Source organism: Muntiacus reevesi, chromosome 1, assembly GCF_963930625.1.
Source record: "Muntiacus reevesi chromosome 1, mMunRee1.1, whole genome shotgun sequence".
In the NCBI taxonomy this organism is placed as follows: Eukaryota; Metazoa; Chordata; class Mammalia; order Artiodactyla; family Cervidae; genus Muntiacus; species Muntiacus reevesi.
In genome coordinates this window covers 49,877,039-49,895,789 of record NC_089249.1, presented here as the reverse complement: position 1 = coordinate 49,895,789, position 18,751 = coordinate 49,877,039, and the positions used below count along the sequence as shown (strand labels likewise).

Genomic DNA, 18,751 nt, shown 5'->3' with positions numbered 1-18,751 from the left:
TTGCTATTTCCTTCTCCAGGGGATCTTCCCAACCCGGGGATCGAACCCATGTCTCCTGCATTGGCAGGCTGGTTCTTTACCACTGAGCCACCAGGGAAGCCCAGAACAGCTCGTATAAACTGCTATATAACACAAGGAGCCCAGTCTCGTGCTCTGTGACCACCTAGAGGAATGGGATAGGGGATGAGTGGGAGGCTCAAGAGGGAGGGAATATACATGTAGTTATGGCTGATTTGCATCACTTACAGCAGAAACCAACACAACATTATGTCCTCCAAGTAAAAATAAAAAACCAAAAAGCCCTACAAAATGGAAAAAAGGGGAAGAATTCCCTTTCCTCCTGTGATCACTGGGGTCATGGTTCAAGGAGGCCAACAATTTACCCAAGATCACACATGAAATTCACGATGCATAATCCTGATAGAATGTCACATGGATCCATCCTGTTCCCCCCTTTTCTTCCCTTCAGAGCATTCAACAGCTACTCTCTAAAGGGGAGGGTGATAGGAGACCCTGAAAGCCTAGATTCTGCTTAATGCATTCACAAATGAAAACCTTCACATAAATAAAGGATTTTTGTGCTATTTGGGAAAGTATATAAGTTTAGAGGAGCAGCGATCCCCATAGGATTAAAAAATTGTATATAAAATCAACTATGTAAATGATGAAATACACATTTTAATTCACTCTATGACAGTCTAAAATGTAAAATTTTCATCAAGACATCAAAATCTTACTGAAGGAAAAAACAGGACATTTTGGTTTAAAAGTGATGGTGACATTTCAACTCATCGTTTCTACGATCAAAAAGTGAGGGACCCTCCCGAGTATTCCAGTCTCGTGATGCCAAAAGAAAAGTGTGTCACTTCACAGAAAATTAACACACGGTGACCCTATGGGTCACCTTGAACCTTTACTACTTTTGAAAAATCTTATGCCACCGTCCTGCCCACACGAAGGTGCAGCTAGACCCCAAGCCTCAGGGCTTTCTTGGACCAGTCCCAGCATGGCCTGGCTGCCACTGGACCCCAGTCCTTGTCTTCCCCCTGCCGTGCAGAGGGGACACCAGCCACTTACCTGGAAACGTATGTCCTGTTCATCCCGGAGATGCTTGTTTCTTTCCCTGCAGATGGAAGGGGGAATCTGGTCAAACATGGGGCCTGTGGTCAACAGATCCATAGCACTGGCTTGACGGTCAGGTGGGTGCCGAGGACAGCTATGCATGCAAGATCCAGGGAGGGTGTGGAACTGCTTCCCTTAGGGATGGTGGCTAAGGGCAGAGGGTGTTTGTGTTTAAGTCAGGTCAGAGGCAGGGGGACAGAATGGCCTTATGGGCATCGGCCTTAGAGCCACCTGACATCTAGGCTCCCCTCAGCTGGTTGGGGGCCAGGTGGGACAGAGAGGCTCCAGGATGGGACTCTGAACAGACACTGGTGGTGGTTTAGTCACTAAGTCATGTCTGACTCTTGCGACTCCGTGAACTGTAACCTGCCAGGCTCTTCTGTCCATGAGATTCTCCAGGCAAGAATACTGGAGTGGGTTGCCATTTCCTTCTCCAGGGGATCTTCCCGACCCAGGAATTTAACCCAGGTCTCCTGCATTGCAGGCAGATTCTTTCCCAACTGAGCTATAAGGGAAGCCCTAGTCTCCATTAAAAAGACCCACAAATGTTGGCAGAGCAGTGCCTTGTTAGCCTCCCCTGCTCACTCACACTGTATCTGCCCTTGTAGTTTTTCAAAGTACAAATAGCAAAAAGGGGGAAAGCCCAACCAAACGTGCTCCTGTGCATCTTGTTCTCTGCCTTCACTAAATCCTTCCTGAGAATCCAGACCTCTTCTCACACCGATGAGAACTCAGCCACCTAAGAAAATCTCTTCCACCTTCCTGGGCTTTTGAATCACATCTTAAGTGAAGAAATCTGAGATGCATTCTCTTTGGAGAATTTTTCTATTTGGTGGCATCAAAGATGCCAGACACAGTGATCTTACCTCGCTTTCAAATTAAAAAAAAAAAACAAACTAAAAACCTTAATAAGGTAGTGATTCAAACCTGCTTGCAATTAAAAAAATTAGAACCCAAATTTCATCACCGTTTCCCAAGAGGTGTTTTGAGGGCAGCAGGTTAAGTAACTTAGAAACCTCAGAGGCAAAATTGAAAATTCCATCTTTCCCCACACCCGGTTGGGTTTGGTCATTTGGGGGGAGTTTTTTGAGAGTATTCCAAACCAGATCAAACCAGTGAGCTTGAATTTACAGAAAGCTTAATAGGCTGAGAAAACTCCTATCTTGCTGCCCTGTTTGTGATTCATTTACTCATTCAACAAATGCTAACAGAATGTGGCAGGATAAAAGGCACGAGCCAGCTAGGAATTCATTTCTGGCTCCGGGAGCGAGAGTCTGTGTCACGCTGGTAAATTACTTCATTTCTCTGATACCCGCTTCCTCTTGGGTGAACTCCTGTATTAACAACCCTCCAACTTCCCAGGTTTGGTTGAGGACAAAGGAGAGTACGTTTGACATAGACGAGATGCTCGATCTCAGTTCTCTCCTACCTCAGCAAGTACCATGCCAGGCACCCAGAAGAATGGGGCAATGCCCGCCTGTGGAGGTACAAACTGGAGAGGGGGGCGGGCACCTGTGCAAATGGACCGAACACAGTGGAGAGATGGTGTCAGCCATCCAATAGGATGCTGGGGACCAAGGGAATGAGGGGCTCTCTCAGCACACAGATGAGACTCTGGCAGGGTGGGGGGTGCCCTTCTGGGCTCTGGGATGAGCACGCACCTCAGGAAATCCAACTGCTTCAGGAGCCCCGACTTCTCCCGCTGTAGACTCTCGGTGACACGGTACACTTCCCTGAGGGGGTACAAGAGGGTAGTGATGAGTGACCGCACCAGGTGGGCCCTCCCAGGGCACGAGGTGGTGATGACGTCAGACCCTGGAGATGGTCCCCAGGCTGGTCCTCCGCTGGAGAGCAGGGCCTCGTGCAGGGGCTTATACCAGGAATCAGCGAGTCATCTCAGGCACCTGTTTGGAAGATGAACTTATCCCCATTTTACAGACATAGATCACAGGACAGGTTCGCTAACTCTCTCCCTGGACAACCCAGGACTGAGCCAGGGTCCTAATCCAGACCCCTGGTCCCAGTGATACTGCTTCATGATGACCGTACTGTCTTCTCGGGCTCCCAGTGGTCCTGCCCCGCCCAGAGGTCAGGGAAGCAGAATCAACTCTCTTCTCCAGCCCAGTCTCGGAGGGTGGGAGCAGAGAGTGCTCCCCCACCACCCCCACCTCCACCATGCTGGCTTAGTTTATTTTCAGGAGCTACTGAAGAACCACTTTCCCTTCTCCACCTTCCCCCAACAGTCTCCAATCTGTTCCCGAAGAGTTGGAATTTCCACTGTTGCGCATTCATTTCTTTGACTAAAACTTTCCATCTCTAGCTACAAAGCAGAGATTTAATGTATCAGTCAACTCCATCGTTTACATCACAATGTGAGCATGTCAATAGAGGATCGGGGGAAGGAAAGAGAGAAGCTGAGAGATACACTGGGGTGGCTGGAGGACAACTTAGGCTGCGATGTGGGGCTCTGTGTGCTGGGCTTGCCTTTGTGTTCTCACTGCAGTGTCGGGCTTGAAAGCTGCAGTTTGCAAACAGCAGCGGGAAGAAAGGAGAGAGGGCAGAAGGAGGGGTGGGAGGGAAGAGGGCAGGGAGGGAGGGAGGGAGGGTGGAAGAGAGATGGAAGGGAGGAGGGAGTGGCGGCGAGGAATTCAGCCTCTCTCAGAAAGGGAAAAAATAGAGAATGGGGTGATGCTGGAAAATAAACCTTGCTTAACTGCGCAAGTCTGCCTCCATCCTTCCCTCTGGGCTCTGCCCTGCGGTTCAGAGATTTTAAATCTCCCCCAGGCTTATGGCAAAGGGTCCAAGGTTCCACATTTTCAAGCCACAGCCTGGTGTTAGAGCAGGAAGCACCTTGCACCCGATACACGCATCGCTGCCATGGGCTGCCTGGAGGGTGCACAGACCGCGCTGGGCAAGGACTGCCCCCCGAGCACCCCGCCCATGTCACTTCTGAGCTTGCTGGGGCCGCAGGACGCGCCCACCAAGCTTGCGATCTCCTGATTCCCTCGGCTGTATCTGTGGGTTTTTCCCCTTTATAGAATAATTAGGAAGTCAATTTGCAACAGTAACAAACTGCCTCAAATTCTAAGTTCACCTCAGACAATCCTAATTAAGCAACAGAACTTCTCTGGTTCCTGCAGAGCTGCGAACTCCCAACATTTTATTACCAATTATATTTAATTTCAACTTGAGGGAAAACAATGTCTCTCCCATTATCCACGCTGGATCCCTAAGCCCCAGCCCGGGACTCTGCTCACCGACCAGACGGGCACTCTGTGAGCATACCTGCCAGCTTGCTCCTGGGTTCCCTTGGAGCCAAGGTTGCCTCTGGCTGACTTTGGGGTTCCCCAGCCTGCACCCTGCATCCTGCTTCTTCCTGGGAGCAGATGGCTTTCCCAGCTGAGGACAGTCACTCAGTGGAGTCCTGAGGGGTGGGGTCTCACAGTGTTTGTGCAAGTGTGAGTGTGTGCGTGCTCAGTCGTGCCTGACTCTGTGCGACCCCATGGACTGTAGCCCACCAGGTTCCTCTGTCCATGGAGTTCTCCAGGCAAGAATACTGGAGTGAGTTGCCATGCCCTCCTTTAGGGGATCTTACCGGCCCAGGGATCGAACCTGTGCCTCCTGTTTCTCCTGCATTGGCAGGCAGGGTCTTTACTGCTGAGCCACCTGGGAAACTCCACAGTATTTGATGGAGGGGCCAGGTCCTCCACAATGAAGAGGACCTCATTCCAGCCCTCCTCTGGACCTGCTGACACAGCATCAGGAGACCCTGGCACTGTGACAACACACACATATACACACCCGTACGTGGTTGTATCAGTGCACACATGCGGCTGGTTGTCTAGTAAACATACAGATATCCGACTATCTAAACACGCACGCACACACACACACACACACACACACACACATATATTCAGACAGATTTTGGAGTTCGTAACGAAAAGAAAAGCATTTCTGCAAAAAGAGAAAAAAAGATACGTAGATAATTAACAAAATGCCCCTGAACGTCCTTCTGACCTAGACATGCAACAAGTTTGTGTCTGGCTGACGGGTGAAGGGTAAAGCACAGAGCTTGCCATTTCATGGAAGCGGCTGGGGAGAGGTTTACCGCTGCCCGGAGGGAAGGGCTGTCGGCCTGGTTTTTATCAGAAAGAAATATGGAGCATTCTCCAAAGGATCCGTCAAGTGAAAAAGGCAGGCTGATGTAGAGCAGTGCACTGGCGCTCTGTGTGTGTGTGTGTGTGTGTGTGTGTGTGTGTGTGAGCTCATTGTGACCCCATGGACTGTAACCCGCCAGGCTCCTCTGTCCGTGGGATTCTCCAGGCAAGAATCCTGGAGTGGGTTGCATGCCCTCCTCCAGGAGATCTTCCCTACCCAGGGATTGAGGCTGCGTCTCTTATGTCTCCTGCACTGGCAGGTGGGTTCTTTACCCCTAGCGCCGCCTGGAAGTGTCTGTGAGTGTGTGCATACACCCTGGAAAGATCCACAAGAAGCCACAGCTGGTGGTCTCCTACTCACAGAAGGCCAGGAGTCACGGGGTAGGGCTGCAAACCCCTTTGAATTTTGTGCCTTCTCATAAGCCACTGCCTCAGGTACAAATTGATTAACAAAATAGATAGGGATGCTGCTTTTCAGCTGACCTTCATCTCTCCTCTGACTGTTCTTCTTCATCCCTTTTTAAAATCTACTTGTCCTTCCTTGGGCATCTTCAGAGAACAGGAAGACTCATTTTCCCACCCTGAGATCCAGTTGACACATGACGGGGCCTGATGATCTAGACGCCTTCTCTCCCCGCTTCTCGCTGCTCTGGAGAATCACCCAGCAGTCAGACATCTCTGGGGATGCTCAGGATGGGATGATGAGACCCTGACCTTGCTTTCTGGCTCTGTGTAGCTGTGTGGCTGCAGGGTGCTCGCTACCCCTCTCTGAGCTTCCATTTTCCATTTGTGAAATGGAGAGGTGGCTTCCAGCACAAAGGTCCTGTCCGTACTGCTGGTCAGGGGTCCTGCTCTACGGAGGGCACGCTGAGCTTCTCCCCGCCCTTCTCTCCCATCTCCCTGGACAAGACACGCTCTCCTGGGCTCCAGCAGGCTCTCTGGCTGCACAAGCTGCTGCAAGCTTCTTCAAAACAAGCCCTGAAGGTTCTGCACTCATTTGTCTCTCCCTCCTAGCCCCTCCTTCCCTCTTTTTCAATTCCCAGACTCCAGAGATTGTGTCTCTGGCTTGCTTGATAAAGATAAGGCTTCAGAAAGATTTTAATCCTCACGCCGTGATTGGTTACCCCGGTTCTGGTGCTTATTTCTACCTGCAGGCCTCACGCCTGTGCTTTTGGATGTTGGTTGCTTTTAGGCCTTGATTGAATTTTAAGAGGCCGAATCCTTAATTCTGTTTATAAAGTTAAGCACCTTGTTGACCCGCTCTCAATGGGGAGGAACCGATTTTGCTTGTTTCCAATGAAATACACCATTCCTCCACCCGGCATCCGAGCCTTGGAACGGAAGGGCTGGTTTTGCTTTAAGCCAGTGGCTAGGGAAGACATCTATTTTTCAACTGGAGGGTTCTTCCTAGGGTAAAAATCTCCAAATCTAAACACATGTCCTGCTTCTCACCCTGGATCAGTCCCAAATCATGCAAAACACTACACATGAGCCCGATAATGGAACAATTTGATTTAGGCTAATAGATTCTCAGGTGGCAGAGTGGTAAAGAATATACCTGCTAATACATGAGGCGTAAGAGAGTGGGTTCGATCCCTGAATCAGGAAGATCCCCTGGAGGAGGGCATGGCAACCCACTCCAGTATTCTTGCCTGGAGAATCCCATGGACAGAGGAGCCTAGCAGGCTATAATCCAAAGGGTTGCAAAGAGTCAGACATGACTGAGCATACACACATCCTGCAATGGACCAAGGTTTTGCCAGGGGTCAGAGAGAGGCAGGGCTTTATCAGCAAACTGTGCCCAGAGACGTGGGGCTGCCCCCACAGGGCCCGCACAGAGGAAGGCTGGTGGGAAAAAAATGGGCAGAGCTGGGATGCCGCTTCCCGGGCCCTGTCACACGCCCTGTGACACGCTGCACACGAATGGCACGCTGACCTGGGAAGACTTCCTTGGCCTGCCGTGGCCTCCAGGGTCAATGTCTGGCCACTCCCCTTACTCAGCATCTTTCGCCAGACTGCCTGCTACTTGGTTGGATAACATCTTCCTGATTGTTTAATACATTTTCCGAGAACAAGGCTGCCTGTTTCTTGTCAATCCCAGGTCATGCCTGGCACAGAGCTGGTCTGCATCATATCTCGGGGTTCTAGAAGAAGGTTAGAAAAGGGACCAAGGCACCCCATCCCCATGTTATGAGCAAGGAGAAGGGTCTGGGGTGGGGGCAGGGGGCGGGGGCCACTCGTAGGCTCAGAGCAGGGGACCAATGCGGAGGGCAGCATCCGGGCGGCGCAAGGGTCACACTCACATCTCCTTCTCCTGGTGGAGCTTGTGGGCCTCTTGCCGGAGGCTCTCCAGCTGCTGCTGGGCGTCCTGGAGCTCCCGGGACGTCCGCTCCAGCTCCCGTGCCAGCTCCTGGTTGGTGAGCCTCAGCTTGGTGTTCTCAGCCTTGGTCTCGTGCTTGTCATTGTGCAGGGCAGCGCACTGGCCTTCCAGCTGGAAGGGCGGAAGGGGGTGTGCAGGGCGGGTGATGGGGGACCAGCTCCGTCAGGCTGCCTCTCCTGGCCCCGCCTGGCTTCCTCCACATGGCGGGCAGGGGCCCTGCTACTGTCCCTCACCTCCTCCAGCCTCAGTCAGCTTCGTCCAGCCCCTCATTTCACACACACATACACACACACACACACACACACACACACACACACACACACACACACTTCCGAGGGCAGGAAGGAGCTTCCAGAGCACTCCTGTCTCTCCCCTATCTCCATGGGGCTACTAAACAGGCTGGGGAGCACTTTCCTAATCATGCAGTCATTCAGAATCCACTTGCCGATGCAGGAAACATGGGTTCGATCCCTGGTCCGGGAAGATTCCACATGCCAAGGCACAACTAAGCTACAACTACTGAGCCCATGCTCTAGATCCCGGGAGCTGCAACTACTGAGCCTCTGTCCTAGAGCCTGTGCTCCACAAGAGAAACCATCACAATGAGAAGCCCTCAAACTGCAACGAAGAATAACCCTGGCTCACCGAACTAGAGAAAAGCCCACCGAGGACCCAGCATAGCCAAAAGGAAATCAACTTTTAAAAGCAACATTGTTTTTAAAAAAAAAATAGTCCTGGGAGGGGGCTGCACCGTTCAGAAAGACCATCATCTGTCCCTCTATCCCAGGGCTGATGACCACCGTCTCACCAGTGGTCTCATCAATGTCTTAGGCTCTCGTGAAATCCCCCTTATCCTCCACACCAGTTGCTTTTCCTTGGTCCTTGATGGAGGTGGAAACTGCTAAGTGACATTCTTCACACAACCACCTTCCCCAGTCATGAATCCTGAATATCAATCTACTTATTCCCTTTTCCTGTCTCAGCTAAACAAGTGCGAGTCCTTTCATCTAGACAAGTTTGTTATGGTAGCCACAAACCCTGCAAACCCTTAGGAAATGGCCCAAACAGGTCCAATCAAACATGGACCTTTTCTCATGTCCCTAAAGCAACTAAACACCTTAAGGTTTCTCTGGCTGGCGATTAGTCTGTACAGAGCTTCTAACCCTCTCACCAGAGGAGGACTCAAAGCAAGGCACACAGATCCTAATGGATTTAGTTGAATGAATGTGGCCAGTAAGAGAAAAAGAAGCAAAAACAAGAACGTCTGTGCCAATCTCAAGAGGCCCCTGAGTAATCAGGCAAACACGCAGTAATTAAGTCGAGTGGCAATCATTCATTGAAGGGATAAATCTATTGGGGAAGAACTTAATACATAACATTAAGGAGGAGAAGGGGGAGGAGAAGCCAGGTATGACTGTGCAGGGGGGATGGGGAGGCAGCTGGCAGTTCCGGGCGTTGAGAGCATCTCGCTGCAGGAGAAAAACCAAAATCTACGGGTTGGGGATTCGCAGGAGTGGAACTGTCTTCCAGCCTTAGCATGGGGTGTCTTCAAGCATATTTTAATGTGCTGCTAAAAATATCCCTCTCTTTTCAAATGGAAGCAATGCGTCTGGGTCTGTCCAGGGCTGGATTCCTTCCAGCACCAAACGAAACAAAACAGAAGGCCAAGTGGCAAACGGCCCTCTCTCTACCTATGAGCCCCTTGCTTTGAAGAGGAGGCTTGCCTAGGTTTCCCTGGTGACTCAGATGGTAAAGAATCTGTCTGCAATGCAGGAGATCCAGGTTCCATCCCTGGGTCAGGAAGATCCCCTGGAGAAGGGAATGGCAATCCACTCCAGTCATTTTGTCTGACGAATTCCATGGGCAGAGGAGCCTGGTGGGCTACAGTCCATGGGGTCGCAAAGAGTCAGACACGACTGAGTGTCCTGTGCCAGGCTCTCCCAGACAAGGTGGACGGACACGGGGATACTGCCTAGCCTGTTTCTGGGGACTCGGGTGCATCAGGGGAGCGTCTGGTGTCTGCATCGGTCCTGCGGGGTGATGGGAGCAGTCGCAAAGGGGCTGATGCACATTTTCTGGGTGCATGCGAAGACAGGGGGCGGACAAATGGACCTTTGAGGAGCCTCTTCCAACTGGAGGCATCCCTAGCCATCCCGGCAGGAAGACATCACAGTCTGCAGCCTCCTCCCCCCAAATCAGTGACTGCATCCTCATGCCTCAGCGTCTCCCTCCTCTCTCACACAGGATGCAGGAAACGAACTACCGTTTCGGCATCCTGGTGGCTCCCGGGCATAATTAAACCCCCATGTCTGCAGATATCTCGACTCTCAGCAATTTTTCCAAGTTAAACACCAGGCATGGGAGAGTATAAAGGTTTTATCTCGGGATCACCTATGATTTCAAATGCTCTCTTTTGTACCACTAAATGGTTCTTCTCAGATTGGAAAAAATTAAGTCCTTAAGTGAAGGGCAGGGAAAGTGGGTAAGAAAAGAGGGGAGGGTAGAGTGGAGAGTTGGGTCCTCTGAGGATGGGGAGGAAAGCTTACCCGCTTCTGCTTCTGGACCAGCTGTTCCAGCTCCTGCTCCTTCGAGAGCAGCTTCCGCTCCAGCTCCTGACTGCGGGCCCGGAACCTCTCTGTGTCCTGCCAGACCAGGGAGAGGGACACATGAGGCCCAAAGGCACCTGGATGGAGATTGCTTTCACCACCTTGAACCTGCTCAACAGCAGGATCCACTCAGCCTTTGGACTTCCAGTAGCCTCATACGGATGTAAGAGTTGGACCATAAAGAAGGCTGAGTGCTGAAGAACTGATGCTTTCAAATTATGGTGCTAAAGAAGACTCTTGAGAGTCCCTTGGACAGCAAGGAGATCAAACCAGTCAGTCCTAGAGGAAATCAACCCTGAATATTCACTGGAAGGACTGATGCTGAAGCTGAAGCTCCAATACTTTGGCCACCTGATGTGAAAGCCAACTCGCTGGAAAAAAGCCCAATGCTGGGAGAGATTGAGGGCAGGAGGAGAAGGGGACAACAGAGGAGGCGACGGTTGGATGGCATCATCCACTCAATGGACATGAGTTTGAGCAAACTTTGGGAGATAGTGAAGGACAGAGAAGCCTGGTGTGCTGCAGTCCATGGTGTTGCAAGGAGTTGGACATGACTTAGCCACTGAACGGCAACAACAACAACAACACGACATCCCAGGGCTTCAGTGACCCCCTGTCCATGTCGACAGGGAGCATGTACAACTCTAGCTCCCTACAGGAATGACCAAAATCAAGCCCAGCCTTCAGGATGCTTCATAGTAAACCCGTCCATCCTCGGCACATTTACTCCTTGTTCACTCATTGATCCAACAGATACTTGTTGATTGCCAGCCTACTCTGCTCCAGGCACAGTGGGGGTGCCAAGTGTACATCAGTTCATAAAACATGATGACCCCTGCTCTCTGGGGCTAACAGCTTAATAGGACGAGACAGACCACAATCGATCAAAATGAACCAGTAAATTACATGCCAAATTTGAAGGTGACAACGACCTTGAAAAAAAAAATCAAAAGCCAAGAAATAGGAAATCAATAATGCCAGGGGGATACTGCAACCTTAGGTCCGGGAGGCAGAAGGTGGTCAGAGCACGGGCTATTTCACTATTTCAGCCGGCCGGCACAGCCAAGCCCCGGACTTGAATGGACTCTCACCTTTAGGAGAAATTGCTCCTTCTCAGTTTTGATTTGCTGTTCCATCTCCTCATAGAGGTGCTGGATTTCTTCATCATAGGCAGCAATTTTCCTGCACGGGTGACAGAAGGAGAGTCTGATGAGATGCCTCTATTCCCCAGTGGAGCTCTGGGTGGTGGGGGTGACCCCGTAGGTCGGTCAGCCAAGGCTGCAGGGTCAGCTCCTCAGGACCAGCGGACCACGGAGGACCGGCAGGACCCTCTCGTCCCCCTGTCTCCCAGCCATCCCTCCCAGATGATCCACACACCTGCTGGTGGGGAGGGGAGCATCCCGGCTCCGTCTTCTTGTGCTCTGCTTTATGCCAGCACCAACCCACCCAGCCTTGTGACACTCATCATTGCATTGCCTACTGATCCCTATGCTTGTCCACAGCATAAAAGTGTGGGCTTTTTCTCTGCTTGGTTTTTGGTTTATCTCTTTCCCACATTGGATAGTTTCTCTCCACCTGACTTCATCAGCATTGTCTGAGCTGTACTCTCCTGGAAACTGTGTGCTGAACTTTGGGTGACCCTCATTTTTCACAGGCTCTGAAAAGGTTCCATGGTGATGACCACCACCTCCATCACAACACCCCCTACAGAGGGAGGGGCCGCTCCTGTCCAAGGACTCAGACCATCTCAGCACAGGGCCATGGGGAGGGCAAACTCAAAATGTCAGTCTCAGTCGTGTCCGACTCTTTGCAACCCTATGGGCTGTAGTCCACCAGGCTCCTCTATGCATGAAGTTCTCCAGGCAACTCCAGAGTGAGGTGCCATTCCTTTCTCCAGCGGATCTTCCTGACCCAGGGATCGAACTCAGGTCTCCCGCACCACAGCCCATGGGCTGGTCTTTCCTCACTCGCTGTCTGCTAGGGGAACCTGGCACCGCACACACAGGCCACAGTTTTGAATGGCGTCCTTTCAGTTCTACAGGAACCACACAGCTGCCCCAGCATGCACGGTCAAGGTTACTCACTGCTCTGAGTTCACGTTCCTGGTTGTACCTCCAAGACCATAAACCTGACTTGGAGTGAGTACTGCATTGCCCAGAGAGAAGGGCACAGCTCTCTAAGACTCCACTGAGCTGAGGCTCTCTGCTCACCACTGGACCTCTCATTCCGGGAATAACAAGTGTCTTTTTGGCAAAGAGGGAGAACTCTCTTCTCGGTAAATGACAAATGTTTGGGTTGCTGCTTTGGTTCTTAGCTACCCCACAATTACAAGAAAATCGTGGCAAGAAACAAGGAACTGAGACACCTGCTGTTGTACAGGGACCCCTGGGGGACAGAAATGGATACAGTGGATAGGAAATTTCAGAGAGAAAGATGGTCTTCCCCTGGTCCCTGGAATTATTTTCCTTTGATGGAAGAAATTCAAATGCTACATGGCAAATGGTATCTAGGAAAACTACAGACAGTGATTCCAACTATACAAGCACCAGAGAACTGATAAAGTGAGATGAGAAAAACTTTGAAATGGATTTGGCGCTGCTAAAGTCATACTAATTAAAATCATTCATATAAGCCATGTACCATGTAAGCCTAATAACCATGCAGGGCATTAACTCTACATTATCATTAAATGTGTTATATTAAGTTGAAGTTTTATTGGATTAAACTAATAAACTTTATGCTTTTCGTGCTCACATGTCAGTTTGTTAGTCACGAAGTAAGTAATTTTATAAACACAGATGTGAGAATTGGACTACAAAGAAGGCTGGGCACCAAAGAATTGATGCTTTTGAACTGTGGTGCTGGAGAAGACTCTTGAGAGTCTCTTGGACTGCAAGGAGATCAAACCAGTCCATCCTAAAGGAGATCAGCCCTGAATACTCATTGGAAGGACTGATGCTGAAGTTGAGAAACTCCAATACTTTGGCAAAGAACTGACTCTTTAGAAAAGACCCTGATGCTGAGAAAGATTGAAAGCAGGAGGAGAAGGGGATGACAGAGGATGAGATGGATGGCATCACTGACTCGATAGACATGAGCTTTGAGCAGAGTTCAGGAGATGGTGTAGAACAGGGAAGTCCATGGGATCTTGACGAGTTGTGCACAACTTAGCGACTGAACCTCAAGGACAACAGTAAAACAAGAGGAGGGAAGAGAGATGGAGCCTCTGAATGGCACCTACCCCAGCCCTCATCACGGAGGAGGGGCCCACTGCAAAGGAAGTCCTGGGATGCAGGCGGGGATCAGTGGTCCTGGGCCCATATGGGCTCCCACATGGAGCTCATACTCTGGGAATGCTTTTGAACAAACCCGGTCTCCTTGGAGGCTGCTGAAGCGTGAAGGACTTCAGAGGTTGAGCCGTGACCCAGGGCTGGACACACAAGCCCGAGAATGAGAATATTAAGGTGCTGTGTACACCACGGGCATCACTAACCCAGCTCAGGGGGTGCAGATGACCAGGGTTATGATCCCAGAACCAGCTCATTTCCTCTGTGTGACCTTGGGTAAATGCTTCGACATCCTTTGATCCCAGGATAACAGCTGCTCCCTGTTCCTCCCAGCATCATCACAATGAACGAGCCAGTAAAGTGTTTGGAACTATAAAGTCCTAGACGGATATAAGGGATTATTTATTATCCTAATTATTATCATGGGCTGCAGAGGGCAAGGGCCAGTGCTCCCCAAGGGGTGGAGGGTCTTTGTTTTAAGGATAAAAGGGCTGCTGGGTTTGGGAAGGGTCAGAAGCAATCAAAAAGGTGAAGAACAGAAAGCTTAGTCAATAAAACCTCCTGTCGAAGTGATCCATTAGAGACGCAGGCTGTGTGTGAGCAGGGGCTGCAGAGAAATTACTTCTCTGGGAGAAACAGTGGCGAGAGGCACTCTCAAAAGATGTGGGCATATGGCATGTGCTGCTCCAGCCAAGCTCACCACATTCTGCCATCAGAGGAAAGAGGCAACCGATTGTGTTTGCTTATTACGCACCCCTTTGTTGCCACAGTTTCTGGAACCACTCAGATTGCCTGATGCACAAACACAGACTCTGAAGTCTTCTCCCTGAGGATTTCTCCATCTGTTCCGATTTCCTGACCCCCTTCCCTGACCTCAGAGAACACCGCATGTCTTTATTTGAACCTTTCAAAGTCGTGAATGACTCTTTCCTTTGGGTTTATGCAGTCTCCACTAGGTTATGGACACTCAGACACTGAGGTCACCCACAGGGCCTGTGCTCAAAGTGTTAACACTGAAAATCTGTGAGAAACAAATATAAGATTTTGGATACCAGACTCAAAAGTCCATGGGTGGACCACATGGGGTGGCAGGGAAATGCCAGATAACATCTCCACCAAGTATGTACCCAAACTGCTTTAGAACAGCCCCAGTGAGAGAGAATGCTGGGTTTCTAACCAGCTCTTTCAGAGCAAATGACCTACCGAAAGCCAGGGCGAAAGGTCCAACCAACCTCAAGGAGACAGCGCCATCCTGGGTGTCTGACTGCGGTGGATGCCCCCTCTCGCAAGGATGACTTGCGTGTGTGTGTGTGTGTGTGTGTGTGTGTGTATGTGTGTGCGTGCACGCGCACAGTATCAGGTGTATTGGAGATCTAAGGATGGGACGTGTGTGGGAAGCAAGGAGGGCTGGAGCTAGCGCTGTTCCCCATCAGTACAAGGCTTAGATTCAGAGAGAATTCTCAGGGAGCAAGACCTTTCCCTGCCAGCCTCTGACAGGCACCGTGGAAATTAATTAACCTTCACCAACGGCACATGGAGAGTCAAGGTAGCAGGCGCGGGCTGAGTATTTTAATCTCCAGTACCACTGGGGCCCCAGCTAACGGCACACGGGTGAGGCCTTCCTGCTGTCGGATATTAATTGGTCAAAATATATTTTTTTCCAGTTTGCTCTCTCCTTTTCCTTTCTTTAGGAACAAAGGGTCTCAGAAAATCATCAGGTCCAGTATCTAAGGTTCTAAGCAGGATGTGCTGAAATTACTCCAGGAAACAATGCTGTGTCTTCCTTCCCTAAATGGAGGCGTAGTTTTGACCTTGGACAGGACAAGCAGCATTTGTCTGCACTTTAGATACATTTCAGAAACTTGAACTCAAAGGACAGCTTAAGAAATGGCCACAGGCTTGGAGAGGGGTCGTTCTGATTTCATGTGCTTGCCTGTGGACGGGCAGTGGTCTGATACACAGGACTCCGGTTTGCAGAGCCTGGTGAAAGGCAGAAGCAGAGAGAGGAAGAGCCCCCTCCCATCACAGACAAGTGTCCTGTGTCCCCACAGGAAGGGAAATGAGGGTCGAGGCAGGGAGCGGGGCCAGTCTGTGGTCACCCAGGTTCCTGGGGCCTCTCATCCCGTGTCTACCCACAGTACCAGTCTGTCCTTGCAGCATCCACTTTTCAGACAAATATCGTATGATATTACATATGTGGGATCTAACAAAAATGGTACAAGCAAACTTATTTACAACACAGAAATAGAGGCACAGACATAGAAAACAAACTTACGGTTACTGGGAAGGAAAGTGGGGGTGGGAAGGGGAGATTGGGATTGACATAAACGCACTACTATATAGGAAACAGACAAGCAATAAGGACCTACTGTAATAAGTACTCTACTCAGTACTCTGTAATGACCTATATGAGAAAAGAATTTTAAAAAAGATATACATACATACATACATATATATATATATATATATATATGGCTTCCCTAGTGGCTCAGCTATAAGGAATCCTCCTGCAATGCAGGATACTTGGGTTCGATCCCTGGGTCAGGAAGATTACCTGAAGAAGGGAGTGGCTACCCATTCTAGTATTCTTGCCAGGAGAATCCCATGGACAGGGGAGCCTGGTGGGCCACTAAGGGATCTCAAAGAGTAGGACTGACTGAAGCGACTTGGCAAGCGCGTGTGTGCACGCACTCACATGCATAGATATATGGGCTTCCCTGGTGGCTCAGATGGTAAAGAATCCACCTGCAATGTGGGAGACCTGGGTTTGATCCTTGGGTTGGGAAGATCCCCTGGAGGAGGCCTTGGCAACCTACTCCAGCACTCCTGCCTGGAGAATCCCCATGGACAGAGGAGCCTGGTGGGCTCCATACAGTCCATGAGGTCGCAAAGAGTCAGAGGCAATTAAGGCCAGCACAGCATATGTGTATGTACAGCTGATTCACTTGCTGTAGTGCAGAAACTAATATAACATAGTAAGTCAATGATACGCTAATAAAAATTTTTAAAAAGAGAGCTGATAACTCCAAACCTCTGTGTTCTGGATTGTCAGCATTCACATTTCAACTCGCATCTGTCAAATGTGGAGTGAGAAGGCACGGGGGTGAGGAATGGGCCTGAATGTCTGCAGGCTGCCCCCTTCCCCTGTCACCCCGACCCCTGCCCCTTATGCTCTGCTCATAGAGTGGAGACCCTGGGCCAGAAACATCTCAGTGACTCTGCTCTTTGCCAGAGAAGAAAATGGAAGTGCATTCAGCCTCCACCAACTTTGTGGTTGGGACTCAGACGCACCACCGCTCCCTGCTGCCTTTTCTTTGCAACTGCAGTCTCCAGAGGCAAAGGGAGGCTCTTACTAGAAAAATTCACTAGAGTTTTCTTGTTCCCCTGAAATCAGTCTCTCTCTCTCTCTCTCTCTCTCTCTCTCTCTCTCACACACACACACACACACACACACACAGGATTAGAGCATCACTGAATGAAAGGCAAACATACGAGTTTGTCGAAAATTCTGCGAAGGCTGTAAAATCGCCAATTGGATTTTCAAGATGGATGGTTTCTCCCTAATTAGATTCTGCTGCCTTGTATAAACCAACTTTGCAGCTTTATCCCAGCCTATAAAGCAAACCATTCTTCATTAGTCAGGCTTACAAATCATGCCCCCAGTGACCACCGAGCACAACCATCCTCACTGTTCCTTCTGCTCTCAGGGCAGAGTTAACAGTGTGCTTCTGCCTCCGATAATAGCACACCAATTAAAAACACACGGGCATGACTAAGCCGTGGCCTCACGGCCGAGGGCCCGCCCCGAGAACTTCCCTCTCCTCAGAGAACAGGAGAGGAATTACAGACTGGAAGACCCAGGGTGGGCCTGTTGCAGCCTGGTACCTTCCAGAAGTTTGTGCAGTTGTGTCCTACTCTTTGGGACCCCATGGACTGTAGCCCACCAGTCTGCCTCCTCTGTCCATGGAATTCTCCAGGCAAGAACAGTAGAGTGGGTTGCCATTCCCTTCCCCAGGGAATCTTCCCGACCCAGGGATTGGACCTGAGTCCCCTACCTTGCAGGTGAATTCTTTACCATCTAAGCCACCAAGGAAGCCCCTGAGTGACTAACACACACACCTTCTAGAAGCTAGACAGCATTTCTCAGTGGGGTCTGGGGTCTACCTGCTTCAGAACCCACATTCCTGGACCCCCACCCCCAAGACATGCTGATTTAGACCCTCTGGGGGAGGGACCTAAGGATCCACCTTTTAACCCAGAGCCCCCGGTCATTCGGAAACAAGCTAACTCGCCAGAACCACACAGCTAAGACTCATCACAAGGACTACCTGCTGTACATATGATGCTTTCATTGCCATCAGTGGTCCCCAACCTTTTGGCAAAAGGGACCATTTTCATGGAAGATAACTCCCCCCCACCCAGGGTGATGCGGGGGCTGTTTTCAGGATGATTCAAGTTGCATTACAGGTGCTGTGCCCTTGACTTCTGCTATAATTCCATGAGCTCACCTCAGATCAGCAGGCATTAGACCCCAGAGGTTGGGGACCCCGGCCCTACCTGGGGGCAACGTCAAGGAACACACTGACCACCCCCACCCCCCCTCACAGAACACCAGTTCTCGGGCTTGTGTCAGGTACCAGGTATCCCAGTTGGGCCGCCTGTCAGGTTGTGAGACACCTTCCCTCCCGGTCTAGACACCCTCTCGGGGTTGAGGGAAGTAAGTCTGCACGGACAGTAGCAGAACAGTGGCTGCGAGGGTGGGAGTTGCAAGTGCAGCCCACCCCCTCCAACCTCCATGCTCCTGAGAAACTGCCCAAGGCCTGAATCACCTGGACCAGCAAACAGTGTGCAGAGGAGGGACCGATGCCAGTGAGGGAGTGGGCTAAGCTCGTCAAGGCCAAGGGTGGTCCATCAAGGATGCAGAGCGCGTGGCCTCGGGGTGTTTCCAGGCTCTGAGCTGCAGAGGATGGAGCTGGGGCTGCCTTTGATCTCAAAAGCACTTCTCTTCAAAGAGCTCAAAGCGATCCCCAGATACAGCCTAATCCATCTTCTCCCCCATCCTCAGGGTTAGATCCTGGTAAGGAACTCAACCCGGCAACTCCTCCAGCAGATTGCAGCTCTGGTCCAAAGTCAGGAGATTTTATACATGCGGACTTGGAGCCCCCACTGCAGACCAAGCTGACGGGGTCCTCCTGG

The 18,751-nt window shown here is 50.7% G+C and overlaps 1 protein-coding gene across 1 annotated transcript in view; it reads right to left on the bottom strand.

Moving 5' to 3' along the window:
- Positions 1-18,751, bottom strand: part of CRACR2A (calcium release activated channel regulator 2A) — a 71,742-nt gene that overhangs the window by 34,503 nt on the left and 18,488 nt on the right. Inside the window, exons 5-9 of the mRNA XM_065923444.1 lie at positions 11,360-11,450; positions 10,209-10,304; positions 7,586-7,773; positions 2,784-2,855; positions 1,078-1,123 (exon numbers count right to left, since the gene is read on the bottom strand). Of these exons, the coding sequence (XP_065779516.1) occupies positions 1,078-1,123; positions 2,784-2,855; positions 7,586-7,773; positions 10,209-10,304; positions 11,360-11,450 (493 nt within the window). The remainder of the gene's footprint in view (positions 1-1,077; positions 1,124-2,783; positions 2,856-7,585; positions 7,774-10,208; positions 10,305-11,359; positions 11,451-18,751) is intronic.